Source organism: Drosophila serrata, unplaced genomic scaffold (genome assembly GCF_035046125.1).
Source record: "Drosophila serrata isolate PLE 108 unplaced genomic scaffold, ASM3504612v1 contig_310, whole genome shotgun sequence".
In the NCBI taxonomy this organism is placed as follows: domain Eukaryota; kingdom Metazoa; phylum Arthropoda; class Insecta; order Diptera; family Drosophilidae; genus Drosophila; species Drosophila serrata.
The window spans coordinates 44,669-66,671 of record NW_028257208.1 but is presented as its reverse complement, the minus strand read 5'-3'; the positions used below and the strand labels follow the sequence as shown (position 1 = coordinate 66,671).

Genomic DNA, 22,003 nt, shown 5'->3' with positions numbered 1-22,003 from the left:
ACAGGTGACGATGTTCTTTAAAAAGTCCCAGATCTCAATTAATTTCACACTTTTTCAAACACATTCGTTTTTGCTGGGCACCCACCGCTGTAACGTACAAAAAGGGGACTCCGGGTTCTTTTCGTTTTGGATTTCGTTTTATTATAAGATATTATCTGAAATCAATAATGTTAAATCACTAAGGTCTAGAAAAAAAATGTAAAAATTGATAATGTATACATATAAAAATATTAAAAAATGCATTAGTTCGTATTTTCCTTTTGTTTTTCATCTATGCTTCTTTTTGTTTGTTGTTTTCTGAACTATTTGTTTATATACTTTATGGATTATACAATATTTGCATAGATATATATGTTATATGTATATATATATATTTATATACATACACATACATATACATAGATTGTAGACTTCAGTTGTGTCTGTTTAGGTTTTCCATTTTCCTTGCTTTGCTTCTTTTAATTTACGTTTTAATCATATATATATATATATATATATTTCAATACTCTTAGTTTTATTACATAATATGCTTCGCTTGTTTCATTAGCTTGTTAGCGGCCACTCCTCCCTTCGCCGCCACTATGCCTGCCACAATTATCGTCATATAAATATTTCCATATAATCTTGGCGCTCTTGCTTATTAATTCTCACGTCTTCGCGTTGCTCTTGGGACTGACTCGCATCGCGATTTAATTGCAGATGATGCAAAACAAAACATTGCATGGTTCTTCTTCTTAGTTCTCATTTTATTTTTTGTTTGTTTTCTATACTTCTATATCTTTTCCGCACTTTCCACTTAATCCTTGTATATATATAAAGAAATATATATAAATAATTTGTTTTTTTGCTATATTGTTATTGTTGTGGTTGTGTTTCCTTTCTTTTTGCTTAATAAGAAAATTGCGCCAAAAACAAGAAGTATGGGAGTAGAAACGACAATGAAGTCGATTTTGATTTGATTGAGGGACTCGAATTCTGTCTTCTGTTTCTGGAAGTTTTTAGGGGCGGAAGAAGGCTGCCCCAAGTAAAAAGCATATGAAATCATAAAAACTCATCTACAGTCGGATGCGGTGATTATAGACTATGGTTCCAGAACGGAACGGGGACATACACGGCGACAGTTACATAGAAATAGAGAGAGAGGAGTGACGGAATTGAACTTCAGGGCAGCAGTGGGTGCAGTGTAATACAATCAAAATTCAATATATATATAAAGATATATAAAATATACAGTATATATATTGAAGAATGCCCCTCAGGCAGCCTGGGAAGAAGGCGTTAGCAAGAAGCAAGAGTGGAAGGGATACGAAAACGCACGTAGACCGACAGACAGACAGAAGAGAAAGGAAAACCGAATTATAAGAATTTGCACTTCCTTTTCTTGGTCGGCTCTGGCGGCTCCAGTGCGGCCAGTATGGCCTCGTCGAAGACATTCTTTAGGCCCTTCTGCGTCAGGGCCGAGCACTCCACATACTTGACTGCCTTCAGCTCCTTGGCCAGTTTCTCGCCCTGCTCCATGGTTATCGGCTTCTGCTTATTCTTGGCCAGCTTCTCCAACGTGCTGGTCTCGTCGCGCAAATCGATTTGTGTGCCCACCAGCAGGAACGGCGTCTTCTGGCAATGGTGTGTGATCTCGGGGACCCACTGAAAGCGAATCACGGTTAGTGTTTTGTCCAAAAGTAGCTTTGCACAATCTTACCTTCTCCTTGACGTTCTCGAAGGAACTGGGGCTGACCACCGAGAAGCAGACAAGGAAGACGTCCGTTTGCGGATAGGAGAGTGGACGCAGCCGATCGTAGTCCTCCTGACCGGCTGTATCGAACAAGCCCAGTGTGTAGGGCTCGCCGCCAATCATCACCGTCACCGCATAGTTATCGAAGACAGTCGGCACATATTCCGAGGGGAATTTGTTGGTTGTGTACGAGATGAGCAGGCAGGTCTTACCCACGGCTCCGTCGCCTACGACCACGCACTTGATGGTTTGCATGTTCGGTTCTGTAGAGAACACTCTACGGAGAACTAAGAAGAGGGGAGAGCAAATGACGGGGGGAGTTAGTTATCTACTATTTTCTGGAGCGGGCAGGGAGTGTCGTCGGTGCGGTCCTGCAGTTCCTGCCGGATTCCCTGTTGGTCCTCTTATCTATCTTACTCTATGCGGGGTAGGGTATCTGCGCGATGACTCAAGCCGAAGAAGAAGAAGAAGCAATAGTAGCAGAACAAGAAGAAGAGTAACGGACGGACCGAAAGCAACAACACACAGACGCAGATAAGCGCAGAAAATTCTAATGTGACACACATGCACACACACAATTGAGCGAATAGGCACACGTACAAGACGGTCTTCGCATAACTCGAACTCCAATTGCACTGGTGTGGGTGCGGTTCTTGTGCTCAAAATGCAGTTTTACTGCAACTGGCAATATGCTAATTTATTTGGACACAGCAGCAGAGGTAGCAGAACAACGACATATGTGTGTGCTTGGTGTAAACTTGTTTTCGGCAAGGCACGGGACTACCGATGCTTGTGATGCCGCCTGCAATTAATAGAAAGCAGGGGGAATATTTACAATTCAGTGTCGCATTCGCAGCGTAAAAAGAATGAAATTTGGAACCAATCATTTGTCACACACTTACACCATCACACCGAGTCACACACGCACACACTCACACACAGTAGCGGTCGTCGATAACGTCGTTTTCGTTCACTTTTCTCTTCAGAATTTTCTCCTTTTTTTTTAATCCGCAATTTTCAGAACTGGACCCTTGGCAATCCGCTCAACGCCGGCGCCCTGTGCTTAATTTATACTTACACTCAACAGTAATTACAAACGCTATCGGGTCCGCTTTGATTTCTGCTTTTCTGGGCTGGGTCGGGCTCGATTTGTACGGAAAACTACTATTTTCTTTTGTGTGTTCGTGTTCTCTTTCCAGCGAGCTGTATGCGTGCGAGTGACGAGCCGCGGCGTTGCCACCACGTTGTAGAGCTTCCACCCGGTGAGTTGGTATTTTCTGGAACCTAGTCTGCTCTTCCCAAACTTACATTTTGTCATCCGAACTGATAGATTAATCTGAATCATCGCATCTGTAGCACATGATAACACCTTCTTGTGGTCGCCAGATATCCAAGAACAACATACCAGATTTCCGGAGTCGGTCTGGACTCGGCAGTGCTCACACAGTCTGGTCATACTGCCACAAGAGAACAAGAGGAACGTGAGAAGGAACGAGAGGAGGCCAAAACACAATAGGCAAATAGACCAGATCCATCTCGCTGGCCACGGAACGGAATGGCTGGATTTTTGAAGACTAGGTAAGTGGGAACCAACGCCCCACACACATATTCTTCCTTGTCACATGCCCGCCCCTGCTTGGCAAAATCCTTTTGAATTTGACGGCTAGTGCGACGCACTTGGTCACTGGGACTACTGCGTTCTTAATGTTTCAACTCCGATCTCCGCACAGGAAGCGCAGCAGAGAGGATGACCTTCCCTGCGAGTCCACGCCCCTCTCGAAGCGCATCAACAATCTGCACCTGAACTACGACGACGGAAACAGCAACAGCAGCAGCAGCTGCAGCATTCCGCCCCTGGGCAACGGCGACGCCAACAACTATCGGGGACCAACATCAGGACCTGCTGGCGACGGAGGGGCAGCCGTGGTAATTGGCCCGACAGTGAACGAGTACAATCCAGAGCTGGGAGCCGAGCAGAATCCATACTATTACGAGAAGAACAAGATGCTTTATGATTTACATGTGGAGAGAGTGAAGCGCAGCAACCAGTAGCTGCCCAGGATCGGTGGCTTTCCACCAGATGAAAGCCATCGAAACTCGAATCACTGCGGCTTGGACTGCCCTTTAAGTGCCAATCGAGGCTCAGGTCGCGCAGGATGCAGGCTGCGGCCAGGTTCGAAACTCAGGTCGCAGGATGCAGGCTTCGGCCGGGTCCGAGTACAAACACTTTTAGTTCTAGTTTATTCGTAAATTACATCCCTTTGTTATTGTATTGTGTGCATGGAGCAGGAGACAACTCTGCGATTGCGTTTGTGTGATAAGCATTCTAAACTCGAAACCAGAGAGCATTAACATCGTCACGGTGGAGTCGAGACTTCCCCAAACAGGCACATCTAAGCTAGGTTTTGCCATCTACAAACTGTATATTATTCATGTATTTATAAAGATCTACGGTTAGTCGAGTATTCTTAGTATTTGTAAATGGAGTTTTGCATTTTGAATTTGGCGCTCAGTGCGAAGTTCGATGTGTTGCTTCGGTTTGCAGCACTGGTTCTCTTCGCTGTAGTGACAGTGGTTAAAAGTCAACGGATGATAGTTACGCCTATAGGCAAGAATGGCGGGTATAGAGGTCAAAATAATATTTTACGGCCGACAACCGAGAATTTAAATTGTGTTTTCATTGAGTAATTAGTTTGGTATTTGGTCAGAGCGCTGCTGGGAATAAGGCTTTCTGTTAATCCCACGGCTGGTCACACTGTCAACGTTTATGCGGCACTATTTGCAAACGCTCTAACATCTATTTGATTCAGTGTGTAAAGTTCGTGCCAGTTCGCTTTGCTGGGAAAGTAAAACTGCTTAACTGAACACTCTCGGTCATCTAATCTTTTCCAGCCGTGGCCGACCATCCTCGCGCTGCGCTCCAAGTATGCTGATCGAGCACAGTTCGCAATACGCGCGACGCATAACCGTTGCTACTAATTCTTTCTTTCTCTCGTAGCAGCAGCCTTCAACCTTCAGCCCGGAATCGTCATTGCCACTGTTCCGAGCAACCCAATTGGCTGCAATATGTGCGAGCGCGAGTGCGAGTGGATGTGGAAGTGTGCAACTACTGAGGGTCGCAGGAGCACCACCAGCGGCAGCCAGGAAGCGGACCACTAGCGGCCAGGAACAGGGAGCAGCAGCGGCAGCTGCAACAAGTCACTCCACGCAACAAGTTATCACAGCGCAGAGCGCTGAGCATTAGGATCGTCCAGTATATATTACGCACATCACAGAACCACAACCAGAACCCAGGGCCGTTACCAAATCCCTGAGAATTAAAGCCCAAACAGTTCCCTGAGCATTCACAGCATCACATAATCGAGAGGGCGCGATGAGCCCGTTCGGCTCCAAGAAGAACCGCTCACTGTCGGTGCGAGTCTGCACCTTCGACTCGGAGCTGGAGTTCGATCTGGAGCCGCGTGCCTCCGGACAGGATCTGTTCGACCTGGTCTGCCGTACCATTGGCTTGCGCGAGTCTTGGTACTTCGGTCTGCAGTATGTTGACACGCGCAGCAATGTCTCCTGGCTGAAGATGGACAAGCGGGTTCGAGACCAGCGGGTCGAGCTGCATGCTAATAACAACGTGTATGTGTTTAGCTTCTACGCGAAGTTCTTTCCAGAGAACGTCAGCGAGGAGCTGATCCAGGAGATCACGCAGCACCTGTTCTTTCTGCAGGTAAAGCAGAGCATCCTCTCGATGGACATATATTGCCGTCCGGAGGCGTCCGTTCTGCTGGCCTCGTACGCGGTACATGTGCAGTACGGACCGTACGACTACGAGACCTACAAGGACGGCATGCTGGCCGGCGGTGAGCTTCTGCCCAAGGGCGTGACCGACCAGTACCAGATGACGCCCAAAATGTGGGAGGTGCGCATAAAGACGTGGTGAGTAAAGCTGCACACTAAGAATTTATCGAGAGGCTCAAGCTAATTAATTGGCTCCCGCAAAGGTACATGGACCACGAGCCCATGACGCGCGATGAGGTGGAGCTGGAGTACCTGAAGATAGCCCAGGACCTGGACATGTATGGCGTCAACTACTTTCCTATTACAGTGAGCGTTGTCTTGCCCTTTATCCTGCACCTTAAGTATCACCGATTCTCGTTTAGAATAAGAACAAAACCAAATTGTGGCTGGGTGTCACCGCCGTGGGCCTGAACATCTACGACGAACGCGACAAGCTAACGCCAAAGACGACGTTCCAGTGGAACGAGATACGGCACGTAAGCTTTGATGACAAAAAATTCACCATTCGTTTGGTGGACGCCAAGGTATCGAACTTTATCTTCTACTCACAGGACCTGCACATTAACAAGATGGTAAGGGGAATCTAATACTTATTACTCGATGCGGAGGTTGCCATTTTATTGCCTGCTATTCTTGTCAGATACTGGACCTGTGCAAGGGCAACCACGATCTGTATATGCGGCGCCGCAAACCCGACACCATGGAAATTCAGCAGATGAAGGCACAGGCCAAGGAAGAGAAGCAGCGACGCCAGATCGAGCGCAAGAAGTTCATGAGGGAGAAGAAGCTCCGTGAAAAGGCGGAGCACGAGCGCTACGAGATGGAGAAGAGTTTGGAGCACCTGCAGAACGAGATGCGCATGGCCAGCGATGCTCTGGTATGAGTTTTCTTCACTCCCCGATCTCAGTAACATGTAGCTTATTTTATTTTTTTAGCGCCGCTCTGAAGAGACCAAGGAGCTGTACTTTGAGAAGAGCCGCGTCAACGAGGAGCAGATGCAGCTAACCGAATGTAAAGCCAACCACTTCAAGACGGAAATGGACCGACTACGCGAGCGCCAGATGAAGATCGAACGCGAGAAGCATGACCTGGAAAAGAAGATCCGGGACGCCGACTTCTACGTTCACCAGCTTACGGTCGAAAACGATAAGCGGGAGGCCGAGACGGAGAAACTACGCAAGGAGCTAATCTGCGCCAAAATGGCCGAGCGCGAGGCCACCGCTCGCCTCCTCAACTTCCTCAACAGCGGCCGCAAGTCTTCCACTGACAGTTTGCTGACCGCCTCCAGTGTCTCGCACGCAGCCAACACGGCGTCCAGCATGGCGGCAATCAGCACTCCGTCGCTGACCACCAGCAGCTCCACTAATGACATGGAGACCGCCGGCGGTGCCGAGCTGACCACCCACTCATCGCACTATCTTGCCCAGGGCGACAACTCGAGCGGTATCTCCGACGACTTCGAGCCCAAGGAGTTCATTCTCACCGACAACGAAATGGAGCAGATCACCAACGAGATGGAGCGCAACCATCTCGAGTATTTGCGAAAGTCCAAGAAGCAGGTGCAAAATCAGCTACAAACGCTGCGCTCGGAGATCGCACCGCACAAGATCGAGGAGAACCAGAGCAACCTGGACATACTCAGCGAGGCACAGATTAAGGCCGGCGAAAATAAATACTCCACGCTCAAGAAGCTCAAGTCCGGCTCCACCAAAGCGCGCGTCGCCTTCTTCGAGGAGCTCTGACCGACCGCCCTGTCCGTCTGATTGACTCCCGACCATGACTGCATTCTCATCTCTAGCTGTACGACGTTGTGTGTTCTGTTTGTTTCTTGTGCGCGTGCGACTGAGAGAATGTACATGTGCGAGTGGCTTAACCCTAGAATGTACCATATACCCGTATATACCATAATATGTGTCATACTAAATGTGTTTAAATTGTATACTCAAGCCGCGGCTGCTGTAATAAACCAACCTCCTGCCAGGGACCACAGCCCTGTGTTGGCAGGCCCAAAGATATGCGATTAAGTCTCAAAAAGGTTTACTTAACTTTATATTTAATATATACATATAAGTTTAGAAGGTCCTTAAGCCGAACACGATTTAGACAGGGATGGAACGATGGTGACAAAAGAGCTTAGCACAATGTTGCTCTAGATTTTCAAATTCTTGGGAAAATTGTCAACCAAAAATATCGATTTCCGATTCGATTGCAAGTTAGAGGGGTATATAAAACTTTGGGAGTGAGGACACCCAAGGTGTGCTGTGAATTAATCCCCCCCCATTTGGGTTAAATTAAACACACGTTTGCTATATTCTAAAACCAAAGCAGCTTTATTAATTATGTTTTAACACATGTGACCATTTACATTTAATTACTTAGTTTCACTTCCATCACTAAACGAATAACCGCATAGCTCCGATCGCCATTTCCAGCTCCAGTACCTTCCGACTCCCACTCCCACTCTCACTTCCACCGACTCCCAACCATTCCACCCCCGAGCTCCGCTGGTAGATGTGTTTGTCCAGCTGCGGCAACCGAGCGACGCTTTTTAGTAGTTATAGTACTTACAGGTTAAAGATTGATTTTTTATACATCATATATAGACACAGGGGCGCACGAAATGGAACGTGACGAAAATGGGATGCTCCTGAGGCTTCTGGCCAACAAATCGGATACAGACTTTGGTAATGCTTACGAATAAATTAAAGATTACGAGTGTTAGGGGGGTTGTGTTTGTTACTGTCACTTTTTACTAAGGAATTTCAAATAGTTTCACGTCTTTTGTAACACCATGGAATATTTTGATATATATACTTCTATATACACATATAGATAAGCACACAATATAGCTTGACAGTAGATATCAGTTAAACAAAAATTTATGATTTACCCAAGTAGTCTAGACGGCGATTGTTCAACAACTAATCCTTTAAGCTAATTGCATCTGAGCAGCATCTACCGCTTATGTCGCGCCTAATCAAATCAAGAACCTTTTCGAGATGCGAGCTGCGAGAAGGGATGGAAAATCAGCAGCCACCTCTAATGCCAGTCACCTCTGGAACAAGCACACAATTGGATGTCGCATGGTTTTATTTTACTAAATAGTGATAAACAAAAGCAGGGTCCACAAGTATGGTTGAAATTTACTAGAAAACAATGAAGTTCTCCCTCGGCAATGCATAGAGTGTGATGTGTGTGCTGGGTGCTGTGTATGCCCATGGCTTGCATATATGCGAACATTTTCCCTCTCCGTTTGCTCTGCCCAAAGATGCAAACACTTAAAAAGAAAAGGAATATATGTTAGCCAAGCAACCAATGACACTTTGGTATGCAATCTATCGTTTAGATTTCTCTTGTCTTCGTCAAGTTATGCCATGCTACTGGAGCTCCTATGTTTCTGTGTTCCTGCAAGGATGATGTTTGTCTGAGATGCTTTATGGTGTCGCGGCGTTTAGTATTCAGGGATTCACTTCTGGCTTGATGTAGGAATAAGCTGTCAGCGTAGTGCTGCTGACGTTGTGGAATTGGTTGTCGGTGTGTGTGTTTGCAGACCTCGAGGGAATGTGGGAATGGTATTTGGAGTTTGCCCGTATCCGTGCCCGTTTTCGCAACCCTTTCTCGTCGTCTTCGTTCTCTCGCTCTCGTTCTTATTCTCGTTCTAGTTCTCATTCGCGTTTTCCAGGGCTATATAGTGGTAGATATAGTTGTAGTTCGTAGATATTTAGACAGGTTGTGTGTACAATTTGGAAATGGCTTAACGTTGTTAACTCAGGGACAACTGGTTAAGGGAAAGCAGGCGTTCCACCGCCGCATTAATATCCCCGAAGGTGGCGATCAGAGCTGTTGGGAGAGTAAAAAAAAAGACCCATTAGGAGAGGAATTCCAAGATCAGGATCGACAGAAAGGAACTCACCCTGCAAGTTGGCTTCCCTATTGGCAAAGCCCATCGCGGCCAGCTGCTCCAGCTGTGACTGGTAGCGCACCTCTGGCGGCTGCGTGCTGTCCGTGTTGTTGGACATGCCGTTCAGCATACGCATCATGAAGTCGTTAAAGAGCTGCGCATTTGGACCGCCGCCAGGGGCCAGGCTGGGGCCACCGGCAGCCGGGTTGCTAGTAGCATTAGTGCCGCTGTTGGCGGAGATATTGTTGACGGTGGCACCGCTGTTGGTATCACCGCTGGCCGGATCCGAGGCGGAGTTGACGCCTGGAGGCGGTGGCGGGATGCCCAGGGTGCCGACAAAGCCCGGGGCCGCGCTTCGCAGCTGCTCCATGCCCTGCTCGATCTGCAGGATGGCGTTCATTGCCTCCGGATTGGTCAGCATGTTCATCATTTCCGGATTTTGCATCTGGGACATGAACTGTGGCATCATTTGGCGTACCTGCTCCTGCAGGGCGGGGTTGTTCGACAGCAGCGGGCTGGTGCTCAGCAGGCGTGACGCCATCTCTGGATCCTGCGACATCGACTCCATCATGGAACGCGTGTACGGCGCATTGAGCAGGTTCTGCATCATTGCCGGATTGTCAGCCATCTGCTGCAGCAGGCTGCGCATGGCCGGCGTATTCATGATATTGTTTGGCGGCAGATCACCGCCGGTGCGATTACCGCCGGCGCCAGTTCCAGATCCCGTGCCAGTACCATTAAGAGCCGTACCGACGCCGCCCCAGGCATTTGGCAGAGGATTTCTATTTTCGGTGCCCTGCTGCGGGTTGACGCCGGCGGCAGTACCGCCACCCTCGACCAGGCCGGCGAAAGGATTGCGGCCAAAGGACTCGGTGGCCGCATTCATCATAGGCTCCTGGATGTCGCGATAGATGCGCTGCAGGGCGCTAAAGCCACCCGGCACCGATTCTAGGTTGGACATGGCACGATCGTGAGATCGCATCAGCTCCTGCAGCATGGATGGGTTGCGGGCCAACTCCATGGTCTGGCGCAGCAGGTCCGGATTATTGAGCATGTGCGAAATCTCTGGATTGCGTTGCATCAGGTCCTGCATCTGCGGATTCGAAGTGATCAGCTGACGCATCGTCTCTGGGTTATTCATCATCTGCTGCACCAGCGGATTGTCCATTAGGGTGCGCAGCAGTTCGCGATTGCGCAGCAACTCATTTTGCATGCGCGCCTGCAGGTCCATGAACGTATTCGAGCCGGCGCCCAACGCCTCCATTCCGGCCAGTCCGCCGAACTGGTTCAGGCCAAATGGTGTCTGACGGACGTCAGCCGGGGCGCGGGCCGGTTGCTCATTGCTCCGCGTCGGCGCCTTGATCACCAGATGCACCGTCAGGTTATCCTTAATGTTGTGCATCTTCAGCGTGTCCGTGTCCTTCATGATCTTGCCGGCGAAGATGAGCACCAGCTGCTCCGGCTCCGACTCGAACTTTTGTGCGACGAGAATTTTGAACTGTGGGTCAAAGACGGCATATATTATTATATTTCTTTTATTCAATATTTTTTTCTAGAAGGATCCGATCCCATCGCTCCGTCTCGCTTCCTCAGCGGATATGCAGGCCCGCACACACCCACAGATCCGCACTCACATAAGCGCGCGTACACACACTGACGCATCCCAAGCCCTTTGCACTTTGCCACCCTCTTCGTTGGCGCTGGCGGTGCGGCTTAGGCGAAGTGCACTGTACCACCAGCTAGCGCTACTACCAATTAATGGGAACAGCCAACGACAGAGCAGCAGCAAAGGGCAGGGGCACCACAAACACCTGGGACCCCGACCTCGAGCCGTACTCACATCTTTTATTCCAGAATCTTCATCAACCTCGACCGTCTTCTTGTCCTTTGGCGTTTTCACAACCACGTTGATGCGCTTACTGCCGCCTTCCGCCATTTCGCTGGTGTAATTGTCGAGTTTACGGGTTTTGCTTTGCTTGCGCCGATTTACCTCGTCGTCCTATAGAGTTCTTACGACTGTATTTTAACGCTGCTTTAGATAGATATACGTGTTTTCAAACTAAATTATTTCCCATTGGATGAAAAGTAATTCGTCACTTTCTCAGTCACACACACACACACAAACGCACGTTCGATTGAGTGTTGAACACCTAGGCCAGGGTTGCCGCACCCGGCTTATCGATATATATCGGCATGCATTAGTATCGAGGAGCAGGCGCTACTACAACCCATTCAAAAATGCATTCCAGCCGTATTTGGAGCATGAAGCCAGCAAGTGCAAGGAAAAAATGCGTATGCAGTTCAAATTTCAGTTGCGCGGCTCAGGTGAGCGCTTTAAGTGTGGCCGTTCGACCAAAGGTCTGCACCGCGCACCTGGCCATATCGTGTATCGAGTTCCGATAAGTGCCCGGTCACACTGCCGCCCAGGCGAAACAGAAACAGAAAATCCAACGAAAGCAACAGCAACGCGAGCGGGGGCAGGGAGGAGAGCGATCGCCGTCCTACGCGTACTCAGGAATCTGCAGACAGATCCAAAGCAAAACAAAAATTTTATCCAACAATCAAGAATAACTCTTGTATAAAAGCAAACAGTGTGCAGTGAACTCCGAACTTCGGAACGAACGAGGAACCCCAGCTAGCACACACCTTGGCAGCGAGATGCGTTAGAGCTGCTTCCAGGAACCCAGCGTATAAACGGTTTCCGAGAACTGCCCACCAATACAGAGCCAACAAGTGCCACGGCCAGCAAGGTGTGCGTGTAAGTGTAAGAGAGCGGCCGTGTCGGTGTGCGTGCGTGTGTGAGTGCATTGTGAGAGAGAAGAGCAGAGGTTGGAGAGCTAAGCGCGGTGAGGTGACAGGAGAACTAGAGAAGAGAAGATACCAAAATACAGGAGCGGACTACGGAAGTCTAAGGACCATGGCGCCTCTGGTGCCGCAGGCACTCGAGCTGCTCGCCCTGCTCCTCCTGCTGCAGGTAGGCGCCCGGGCCACCGTCGATCCTGGCTGGCTCGTCCCCGACAAGGTGGAATCGGCCATCGGCGGCAATTTTACGATCAGCTGCACCCTCAACGAGACGTACTTTCGGGATGCCAGCATCGTGGAGCCCTGCACCGCAAAGGATCTGTACTTCAAGGTCGGAAAGCGGGAGTACCGCCAGCATCCAGACATCTGGACGTTTAATAGCACCACGGTCCTATTCTCCGCCAGAAACGCCGAGGAGCAGGAGGGCGAGTACATGTGCATGTGCCGCGACTACGTGATCAACACCTCAAAGGTGTACGTGGGCACGCGGCCACTGCCCATCCGGGACTTTGACTGCATCGACTACGACTTCCAGTTCATGCTGTGCAACTTCACCCAGCCGCCCAACAAGCTGATCACCCAGTACAACGTTAGCTACAATACCAACAACGATTGGCACTACAGCAACTCGGTCGACTGCAACTTCGACGCCGCCCCGGTGGTCACCTGCAACATCACGGAAGGCAACTACCGGCGCTTCAGCGAAACATTTTACTTTCGCCTGCACATGACCAATGCCCTCGGCGACCAGATGCAGTCCATAACGATAAATCACTATGAGCGGACAGTGCCGTCCCGGCCGGGCCAGAACCTGACCCTCGTTAACAGCACCGAGAGCTCAGTGTGCCTCTCGTGGGAGATGAAGCAGCGCAGCAACTATGCCCACGGGCTGGTCTGGAAGGTGCAGGTCTCGCCGCACAATTTTGAGCCGCTGAAGCGGGCCAGCTGGCGCAACAATAGTTCAATAATCAAGGACACGCTCTGTCTCACGGAGCTTCCATACGCCGGCTACAACTATACGCTGCAACTGCGCGTGCGCGGCAACCGGAATAATACGATATGGAGTGAGCCCCTCGTCTACAACTTTTCCACAACTCCGTCTCGGCCACGCCGGCCGCCGCGCGTCACCTACGGCAGCTTTTACGTTGACTCCTCGGAGGAGGGTGTGCGCTTCTACTGGGAACCGCTGGAGCCCCATGAGCTGAACGGACCGGACTTTCGGTACACCATCAGCGAGTACCGCATCAACGGGACTTTGGTGTGAGTATATCCGGGGGAGAGATGGAAGGTAACGAAGGTAACGATGTCCCCCACCCGTTGGGATGGAGTGGAATGGAGGGGGAAGTTCTCCGAAAAGGTGATTTCTCGCGAATACGGCGCAGCACTCAGCCATACGGCGTAGTATTTGCAAAGAGCAGAGCGGATCGGAGCGGAGCAACATTCCCATTGTGGGGTTCCGTAGAAAATGTTTATTTTTAACTTCGTCCGAAGTGCCGCCGTACACACACAGGCATCAGTGCCAGAGCCAGAGCCAGTGCCAGTGCCAGTGCCAGCACTAGCACTAGCACCAGTGGCAGCAAAACAAACGCAAAAACACGTTCATTAATGGGAAGATGGGGCAGATGGGAAGAGGAATGAGGAATGGGGAATGGGGAATGGGGTTGGAGGCGTTTAGCGAGAATGCACTGCACCAGAGAAATTGAAATCGGAGGAAACCCGTCTGTTGCCAGATACCCTGTAGTCTATAGTCCATATACTCTTTTGTTGCCTGCAGCGGATTCGCGGTATCTTGTCTTCTGCTTACCGCCGCTTTGCCGGAATCGGAATTGAATCGAATTGAGCGATAGATACATATCTGGGGGGACAGAGACTGGCGGTGTTGTCTTCGAATTAATGGCACAATCGATGCCGGGAACTTACATACATGTACATACATTCGTATGATGAATATAGATATTTAAATAAATGTATGTGTACCTTTAGATATAGGGAGAAACTTGTGTTGCAAAATTCCATTTATCGAATGCTTGAACCGGGAATATTCTATAAAAATTAAATTAATAATTAGCTTACATGTTCAGTCTTAAAGCAAAAGGAACAGTATTATATCCAATGTTGCTATTTTTCGCACCTTCACTGTGTACGTTCTGTTTCGATTTCAAGGTTCTCGGTAATCTCTTATCACCGATAGATAGATGGATGTTCGTGGAAAATAGGGTCGAGGTTGAGGAATCCCCCACGACAGCTTCTGAGAAATGTTATATTAAGACAAAAGGTTTTGGAAGTACGTATACATAAATCTTCCCCCCAATAGGTGTCGGGCTTTACTAATTGAGTATTTCCAGTAAATGTATTTGCCATGCTGATAGTCGGCTAACGACCGCTGATAGGCAGATTAGGACAGGTCTAAGAGAGCGAGCGTGCCGAGCTGTGGAATTGCCATTATGTATTGGTTCCGATGGAATTTCTGTGGAATCAGAATTAGTAATAAATTCTGAAATTCCTACTAAATATACAAGATTATTAAACTTCCACCGCATTAAGTCTCGAGCCCCCAAAGCCCCACTGATGGTCGTTAAATTAAGTATGTATATGTGTCTATATTATTTGTAATCAGAGTAGATAGAAATTCACTTTTACTATAATTTTTCTTGGAACAATAAGGCATCTCCTGAACTTGCTATATGTATGTATACTTTCTCTACAGTATTTCAAATCCCTTTTTTCTGTTTTGTTTCTGTGAGTACTCTAACGAGCTTCCAAACGGGTCTATCAAACGTTTCCTAAGACCTAGAAGACTTTTGGAAAACCCATACACAAGCTGGCTTCCCAGGAATCCGATCGTATTTCATGCAGACAAATTGAAAGCAACAGAATTGTACATACTACGTACCAAATGTGGAGCAGCAAGTGTCTTTCTTGGAAATGTGAAGAACGCCAACGAAATTTACGGGGCCCGTTTCTGCGATGATGGAATTCCCAAAACTATTTTCGAATGATTTTGAAGCTGTTGCTATGTTTTAAACTGAAAGTTTTGTCATCTGATGTGTCTGAATACAGAGAATTTAGTCGATGTTTTTCAATAACAAACACATTAGATCTTAGGAGCACGGACTACTTAGACTTAATTGGTTCCCATTAATTTAGTTATGACCCTCGTCTTATCAACGCAGTTCGTATAATTTTCTTAGACTTCGTGTCTTCCATTTGATTGTGTTTCGAGAGAACACATCTTGGGATGTAGCTAAAAATAATGCACTATACATTTCTCGCAGTGCGTGAACAAGAGATCAAAAGAGGTTATATGTACATACAAAAGTACACTGTGAAATAGTTCGCTATGGTAAAGAATGTTTTGAGTGAAACGTGTTAGTTTACAAGGGACACTCTTGGGACCGCAGAATCTTGGGGTACTTGAGTCCGTATTTCTAATCTGCTTCCTTTATTGCCTCTGCAGGGATCCCAACTTGATCAATGTGGGGCGGGACTCGGCCTTTATTGATCACTGGAACATGAGCGGCGTCCATGAGTTTCTCATACGCAGCCAGAACAGCGAGGGACTGTCGGTGAACGCCACCCATATGTCGATTGGTCCCATCACCAACCGTGATTTACGGCAACGCGTGCCAAAGAATATACATGGCGTGTACCAGCAGACGAACGAGAGCTTGACGCTCACCTGGGAGCCACCAGAGGACCAGAGGGAGCTCACCAACTACACGGTGTTCTGGTGCCAGCCCAAGCCGGGCCTGCTGTCCGAGTGCAAGGGACCTATACGCTTCACCGAGGTGCCTAGTGGCCAGCTGATGTTCACCACGACCAGGGACAAGCCGACGCTGCTAATGGCCGTTTCGGCCAACTACCGATCGCACAACTCGGGACTGCGATGGCCCAAGTGCAGCAGCGACAAGACGGACGACCTGGCCAAGATGGAGCCATCGATTGACGTGACTACCAGCTCCACGATGACGGTCAGTTGGGGCATGGAGCACGTCTGCGCCGTCATCCTGTCCGGCTACAATCTCACCTACTGTCAGCGCTCCACCGGCCGACCCGACAACTGCACCACCGTGGTGCTCAACCACTATATTAATAAGTACGTGATCCAGAACCTGGTGCCCTACACCGACTACAGCGTCAAGATGCTGATGTACTCGGAGACGCGGGCGAGCAAGTACAGCGACGAGCTGGTCAATCGCACAGCCGAGGCGGCGCCCAGCCAGCCGCGTGAGCTGCAGCTGCTGCGCGTGACCAAATCCAGTGTGGAGCTGTCGTGGAAGCCGCCGCTTTTGGCCAATGGCATGGTGCGCGCCTATGAGGGCACCTTCCGTTCCCTGCTGGACAATGTTACCGAGAGCTTCCGCGTGCCGGCCTTGATCTCCGAGCTGGTTGACACGGAGAAACCCATAACGCACACTCTGGGCAACCTGACGGCGTTCACTCACTACGAGGTGAGCGTGCGGGCGCGCACGCTCTATCCGTCGGAGCCCAGTAATCTGGTGATCTTCCGCACGGCCATCGGAGGTGAGTACGCCCCCTCCCTTTTTCCTGATACCTCGACTAAAGCTAATGGAACCTCTTCCTTTCTTCGCAGTTCCCTCGTCGCCGACGCTTCAGGTAACAAACAACAAGGACCAGAGCTCACGCCTGGACTGGCACCCGCCCAGGACTCCGGCCGGACGCATTGACTACTATGAGGTGTCGCTTCGGGATAGCAATGCCAGTTGCCTGATGAGCACCATCCTGCCAGGGCACAACCGGTCCTTCATAATGGCCACCCCGCGCTGCACCAGTCACAATCCTTTCCAGTTGGCGGTGCGCGCAATCAACGTGGACCGGCAGCCAACAGGCGCGGAGGAGGCGGAGACCCATCCTCTAATGACAGCCGCTCACTCCTCGTGCGAAGTGCGCACAAACGTGCTCGGCGAGGAAGAGCGGGCGCAGTACGAGGCGTACGGAGCCAACGATTCCGCCTACAGACTCTACAAGTCCGAGTGGGGAACATATGGATACATCTGCACCCCGGACACGAACAGCGTTAAAGCCATGTACCAGACTATTGAAGTGACCGTGGCTATCCTTGTGCTTGGCGTCATCTTCTATCTCGTGTACAAGAAATACCGCAAAATGTCTGACATCGACCTGGTGCTGCCGCAGGGCATTATGGAGACGCTAAAGAAGCCGATGGACATGGGCGGGCTTGGCCTCGATCTCGGCCCCAATTCATCCGTCAGCGGCGGCATCATCTGCACACGCGTTGACGACTCACCGCAGTACACGCCGCAGGATCATCTTCCGCATGACTTCAGTAGCTGCGGCGGTGAGAGCTCAAAGCTGCTTCTGCGTACAGCCTCATCCTCCGGCGGCGGCGGCTGCATGGATCGCAATGGTTATGATGATCACCAGGAGACGGGCCCCATGAGCGGCGCTGTACCCCCGCCCACCAGCTACCTGTCCATGCGCCACGGGCTGCTCGTGCAGAGCGACAGTGAGACGGAGCGTGAGCGCGAGCAGGAGTCTGAGCGCGAGAGGGAACGGGAGCAACAGGATAGCGACGTCAACATGGACAGGGAGCCGACCAGTGGAAGCAGCAGTAATGGCTACATCAAACCCACCCAGATGAAGAGCTGGGCTGGCAACGGTGGACCGGTCCAGCCGCAGCCGCTGTCACGTGTGCCACTCAGCGGTTATGTGCCGGTGCCCATTCTGCAGTCGCGTCTTAATCCTATGCCCTCTCCAGTTCAAGCGCACCCACAGGCCAACGCTAATGCTCCATCCGCCTCCGCAGCCGCTGCTGCTGCCTCCACATTCTTCCCGCCAGCGCATATGCTTAACATGGACAACTACGTGCAGGCCTCGGATCTGCATAAGCTAAAACCCCTGGCTGCAGCGCCACTGCCATCGGTTGGAAGTGGAGAAGGAGTAGCAGCAGCAGCAGTAGGAGTCTCTCCCATTGTGACAGCCTCGTCGCCGCCGGCGCAGCCGCCGTTCCAGCTGCCAGTAGTCGCCGCTTCCACGCCCACGCCAATGCCCACACCTAAGCTAGCCGATATTGGCTACACCACCATGGAGCAGCTGCAGCGCACCGGTTTAATGAAGCAGCCGCTCTCCGCGGCCGTGGGATCACCGACGCATGCCTCCGGGGCAGCGACAGGCGGCGTCGGCACTACGCATTCGCGCCTCCAGACGCCCATTAACGGCTATGTGACGCCCCAGGACCTGAACGTCCTGGCCCACAACAATAGGCATGTGCTCTAAGTCCAAGTGGAGCACTTGGCCTGGACACTTTGGCAATCCTTCTCTGCATCGTCTGCATCCATCCATTTAGCATCTCCCACATCGATTTTCCACCCGTAACCGTAACCGAAACCGTAACCGCATCCAACCCAAGCCATGCCATCGGATCAGCGGAGTCTGGAACCTGGAACCTGTAACCTGGCTGCTGTTTTTAGTAATTAGTGGCAACTCATCGAACGCGGGACGAGCGCTCCCGCGTTTGTAATTTATTTTGTATTCTTTGCGAGGCGCGTGAGGCACAGAGGGCTTAGAAGAGGAAAGTATTTGTAACGCTGTAGTATTTTTTTATATATCGTATTTGTATACACATCCCACTTAACCATCCGCGCGCGTCGACCAGATCGAGCTTATAATAATAATTAATTAATAAATATATGTCCTATGTACACCAACATAAAATTACTTTAAAAATGCGAAAAAGTCGTTGTATTTATCATTTTATTCCCCCGACAAACCGCGATAAGGTCTAGCAGCTGCAGCAGCAGCAGCAGCAGCATCATCAGCAGCTTGCTCTCGGGAATGCGCCTTCGCTCCTCAGTCTCGCATGGCTGTCCGAGAACATCGGCATCGTGGCTTACGCAGAGCCTAATCCCCACACGCGCTACTCGCCGGCTCGCGCTCTCCTGCTGCTGCTTATCTTTTCGTGGAAGCGAAGCTTGATGTTCGCGCTTGTTCCGATCGATCCGGCAAATAGGAGGGAGGGGAGCAGATCGCCGTGTCCACCCTCTCCTAGTTCCCAGTGCGGCGATAAGGCAGTATCCGAGGTACATATCCAGCGGCGCCAAGCAATTGCTTCGCAATCGATGGGTTGCCGGACTTCGTGGCTGATTCTAAAGCTGATGCTTCTAGCTCTGGCAACGGCCACGGCCACGGCAGACGTTTCCCCATTGTGCCAGGCCGTCGTCTGGGCCTCGGACGACGGTAAATGGTCGGTCGGCGGCAGTGGCCAGGTGTCCTGTGCCTGTGCCGGCAGTGACGGTGATGTGCGAGAGCTGAGCTTGCAACTGAGCGGCAACACACTGGCCACAGAGATTGTCAACAACACCGTGCTCTACACGGAACCGAGTGCCACGGAGACCGTACAGAATGAGTACGAGTGCTGGTGGAAAGGTTATCCACTGGCGTCAGTCAAGGTCACAGTGATAGCTGTGCTCAATGTGACAGACCTCTCCTGCCGCTTCGACGTCAGGGATAAACTGAACTGTAGCTTCACTCGGGCAGATGACGAAGAGTTCCACGAGGTGACCCGATACCAGCTGGCCGTGGCCAGTGGCAAGACGGGCCAATGCACGTCCGAGCAGGGCAAGGCCGCTCGGATGCACTGCATGCTGGATACGACCGGCTATGCCCATGATTTGCCAACCCAAGCCTTCACGCTGACCATGATTAGCGACCGAGTTGGTGCAACGCAGACGCAGCAGATCGAGCTGCCCCTCGACAGCATGTACGTGCCGGAGTGGCCGTCGAGCATGGCGAGCCGTAGAACGGTGACCGCCAACAAGACATGTCTGGCGTGGGAGAACGCGCAGGAACTGCTCAAAAGGGACCTCGAGTGGGTAGTGGAGCTGCTGCCCCGCCGAACTGAGATTCCCCCGATAAACCTTACACTGCCCGGAGGCGAGAAAACGGACCAGAGAATTCTCACATTCTGCTTCCCCCATCCGCCGCAGGGCTTCCAGATCTTCGATGTGCGCCTCAAGTGCCACATCAAGGGGAGGAAAACAATCTGGTCGGAATACTATCCCCAGTTTAACATCACCACGAATGCCACTGTGCCCGCCCGTCCGCCGCAGTTCATGCCCGACGGCTTCTCCTTCGACAAGGACAACAACGAGCTAACCGTCTTCTGGTTCCCGCTGGACGAGATTGATCACAACGGACCAAACCTGACATACGACGTCTATGGGAACGGGTAAGCCCAGGCTCATACCGCTACATCATCACATCTCATCCATTGATTTCCAAATCATTTTCCATGGAGAAGAGTGTAGTTTTGCAGATACCAAGTCAAAACATTCAAAAGTTAATGATGTACATACATATGTATATACATATATATCTATCTTGAATCTAGAAGACACCCGAAGACCCTACAAATTAAGATAATTTATAAATAAATAAATACCAACACTAAAAAAAAAAATAAAACGAAATATATTTTATTAACCAAAAATTTAAGGTACAAATTTAAAAAAAGACGACAGGGTACTAATTAATTTGTCGGTTAACTTATGGAGCAAAAACTTATGGTCTATTTTAATTCAAATTTAAATTTGTTAATGTATTTCATTCTTCTGTTGCTTTGTCCTTTTTAAATTTAAAAAAATTAAATTTAGAATGATTTGAAGATTTGTTAAGCGCCAAACAACTAACTCAGAACCGCTTTCCGAATTGAAATTAAGGCATTTTTAACAAAGTTATGCAATTTTTAAACTTTGGTTGTTCCAAAAAATATGATATAGAAAAATCCCTTACAAAAAAAATTATCATATAAAAAAATCAATTTTAGGAATCTTGCTGAGGAAAATATCATTTTTTACAGTGAAGGAGCCATTTCCGACCCTATAAATCATATATATTCTTGATCAGCACTAACAGGCGAATCGTTTTAGCCATCTCAGGAAGCAAAAGAACCATTTTAAATTTTTTCTAAAAAATTTAAGGGGTTGCATCGTCAAAATGTGCAAAAATTAAAAAAAATATTTTAATATCTTAAAAAGAAAAATTTGGTATGCAGAATTGTTAAGCGCCAAACAACTAACTCAGAACCGCTTTCCGAATTGAAATTAAGGCATTTTTGACAAAGTTATGCGATTTTTAAACTTTGGTTGTTCCAAAAAATATGATATAGAAAAATCCCTTACAAAAAAAATTATCATATAAAAATATCAATTTTAGGAATCTTGCTGAGGAAAATATCATTTTTTACAGTGAAGGAGCCATTTCCGACCCTATAAATCATATATATTCTTGATCAGCATTAACAGGCGAATCGTTTTAGCCATCTCAGGAAGCAAAAGAACCATTTTAATTTTTTTCTAAAAAATTTAAGGGGTTGCATCGTTAAAATGTGCAAAAATTTTAAAAAATATTTTAATATCTTAAAAAGGAAAATTTGGTATGCAGAATTGTTAAGCGCCAAACAACTAACTCAGAACCGCTTTCCGAATTGAAATTAAGGCATTTTTGACAAAGTTATGCGATTTTTAAACTTTGGTTGTTCCAAAAAATATGATATAGAAAAATCCCTTACAAAAAAAATTATCATATAAAAATATCAATTTTAGGAATCTTGCTGAGGAAAATATCATTTTTTACAGTGAAGGAGCCATTTCCGACCCTATAAATCATATATATTCTTGATCAGCATTAACAGGCGAATCGTTCTAGCCATCTCAGGAAGCAAAAGAACCATTTTAATTTTTTTCTAAAAAATTTAAGGGGTTGCATCGTTAAAATGTGCACAAATTTTAAAAAATATT

The 22,003-nt window shown here is 49.0% G+C and overlaps 6 protein-coding genes across 15 annotated transcripts; 4 read left to right on the top strand and 2 right to left on the bottom strand.

The window, feature by feature from the left end:
• Positions 1 to 118: 118 nt before the first annotated feature.
• Positions 119 to 2,983, bottom strand: Cdc42 (Cell division cycle 42). Of its 4 annotated transcripts, XM_086837463.1 has the most exons (4): positions 2,635 to 2,807; positions 2,333 to 2,534; positions 1,700 to 2,019; positions 119 to 1,644 (listed from the first exon to the last, which is right to left on the bottom strand). In XM_086837463.1, exons 2-4 carry the CDS (start codon positions 2,346 to 2,348, stop codon positions 1,357 to 1,359), a joined length of 624 nt encoding a protein of 207 aa, XP_086693589.1. In that variant the 5' UTR covers positions 2,349 to 2,534; positions 2,635 to 2,807; the 3' UTR covers positions 119 to 1,356. The 4 variants fall into 4 exon arrangements, with proteins under 4 accessions (XP_086693589.1, XP_020803448.1, XP_020803447.2 ...); XM_020947789.2 differs by lacking the exons at positions 2,333 to 2,534; positions 2,635 to 2,807 and adding an exon at positions 2,811 to 2,983; XM_020947788.2 differs by lacking the exon at positions 2,333 to 2,534 and having other exon boundaries at positions 2,568 to 2,681.
• On the top strand, positions 2,672 to 4,206 carry LOC110180144 (uncharacterized). Its single transcript, XM_020947790.2, has 3 exons — positions 2,672 to 2,994; positions 3,063 to 3,310; positions 3,463 to 4,206. The coding sequence occupies exons 2-3, from the start codon at positions 3,288 to 3,290 to the stop codon at positions 3,782 to 3,784; spliced, it is 345 nt and encodes a 114-aa protein (XP_020803449.1). The 5' UTR covers positions 2,672 to 2,994; positions 3,063 to 3,287; the 3' UTR covers positions 3,785 to 4,206.
• A 266-nt stretch (positions 4,207 to 4,472) lies between these two features.
• Positions 4,473 to 7,536, top strand: Mer (ezrin/radixin/moesin family protein merlin). Of its 2 annotated transcripts, none has more exons than XM_020947755.2 (6): positions 4,473 to 4,656; positions 4,731 to 5,659; positions 5,725 to 5,827; positions 5,884 to 6,093; positions 6,162 to 6,398; positions 6,457 to 7,536. In XM_020947755.2, exons 2-6 carry the CDS (start codon positions 5,106 to 5,108, stop codon positions 7,261 to 7,263), a joined length of 1,911 nt encoding a protein of 636 aa, XP_020803414.1. In that variant the 5' UTR covers positions 4,473 to 4,656; positions 4,731 to 5,105; the 3' UTR covers positions 7,264 to 7,536. The 2 variants fall into 2 exon arrangements, with proteins under 2 accessions (XP_020803414.1, XP_086693578.1); XM_086837452.1 differs by having other exon boundaries at positions 4,478 to 4,656; positions 4,734 to 5,659.
• A 287-nt stretch (positions 7,537 to 7,823) lies between these two features.
• On the bottom strand, positions 7,824 to 15,259 carry Ubqn (ubiquilin). Of its 4 annotated transcripts, none has more exons than XM_020947860.2 (4): positions 15,118 to 15,259; positions 11,263 to 11,454; positions 9,435 to 10,920; positions 7,824 to 9,361 (listed from the first exon to the last, which is right to left on the bottom strand). In XM_020947860.2, exons 2-4 carry the CDS (start codon positions 11,356 to 11,358, stop codon positions 9,285 to 9,287), a joined length of 1,659 nt encoding a protein of 552 aa, XP_020803519.1. In that variant the 5' UTR covers positions 11,359 to 11,454; positions 15,118 to 15,259; the 3' UTR covers positions 7,824 to 9,284. The 4 variants fall into 4 exon arrangements, with proteins under 4 accessions (XP_020803519.1, XP_020803520.1, XP_086693579.1 ...); XM_020947861.2 differs by having other exon boundaries at positions 11,263 to 11,451; positions 15,118 to 15,258; XM_086837453.1 differs by having other exon boundaries at positions 11,263 to 11,421; positions 15,118 to 15,258.
• On the top strand, positions 11,857 to 18,941 carry dome (cytokine receptor domeless). Of its 3 annotated transcripts, none has more exons than XM_020947857.2 (3): positions 11,857 to 13,484; positions 15,682 to 16,748; positions 16,819 to 18,941. In XM_020947857.2, the coding sequence occupies exons 1-3, from the start codon at positions 12,340 to 12,342 to the stop codon at positions 18,480 to 18,482; spliced, it is 3,876 nt and encodes a 1,291-aa protein (XP_020803516.2). In that variant the 5' UTR covers positions 11,857 to 12,339; the 3' UTR covers positions 18,483 to 18,941. The 3 variants fall into 3 exon arrangements, with proteins under 3 accessions (XP_020803516.2, XP_020803517.2, XP_086693561.1); XM_020947858.2 differs by lacking the exon at positions 11,857 to 13,484 and adding an exon at positions 14,677 to 14,808; XM_086837435.1 differs by lacking the exon at positions 11,857 to 13,484 and adding an exon at positions 15,549 to 15,567.
• Positions 18,942 to 19,180: 239 nt separating this feature from the next.
• Positions 19,181 to 21,600, top strand: LOC110180200 (cytokine receptor). The gene has a single exon (XM_020947853.2). The coding sequence runs from the start codon at positions 19,181 to 19,183 to the stop codon at positions 20,435 to 20,437; it is 1,257 nt and encodes a 418-aa protein (XP_020803512.2). The 3' UTR covers positions 20,438 to 21,600.
• The last annotated feature ends 403 nt before the right edge of the window (positions 21,601 to 22,003 follow it).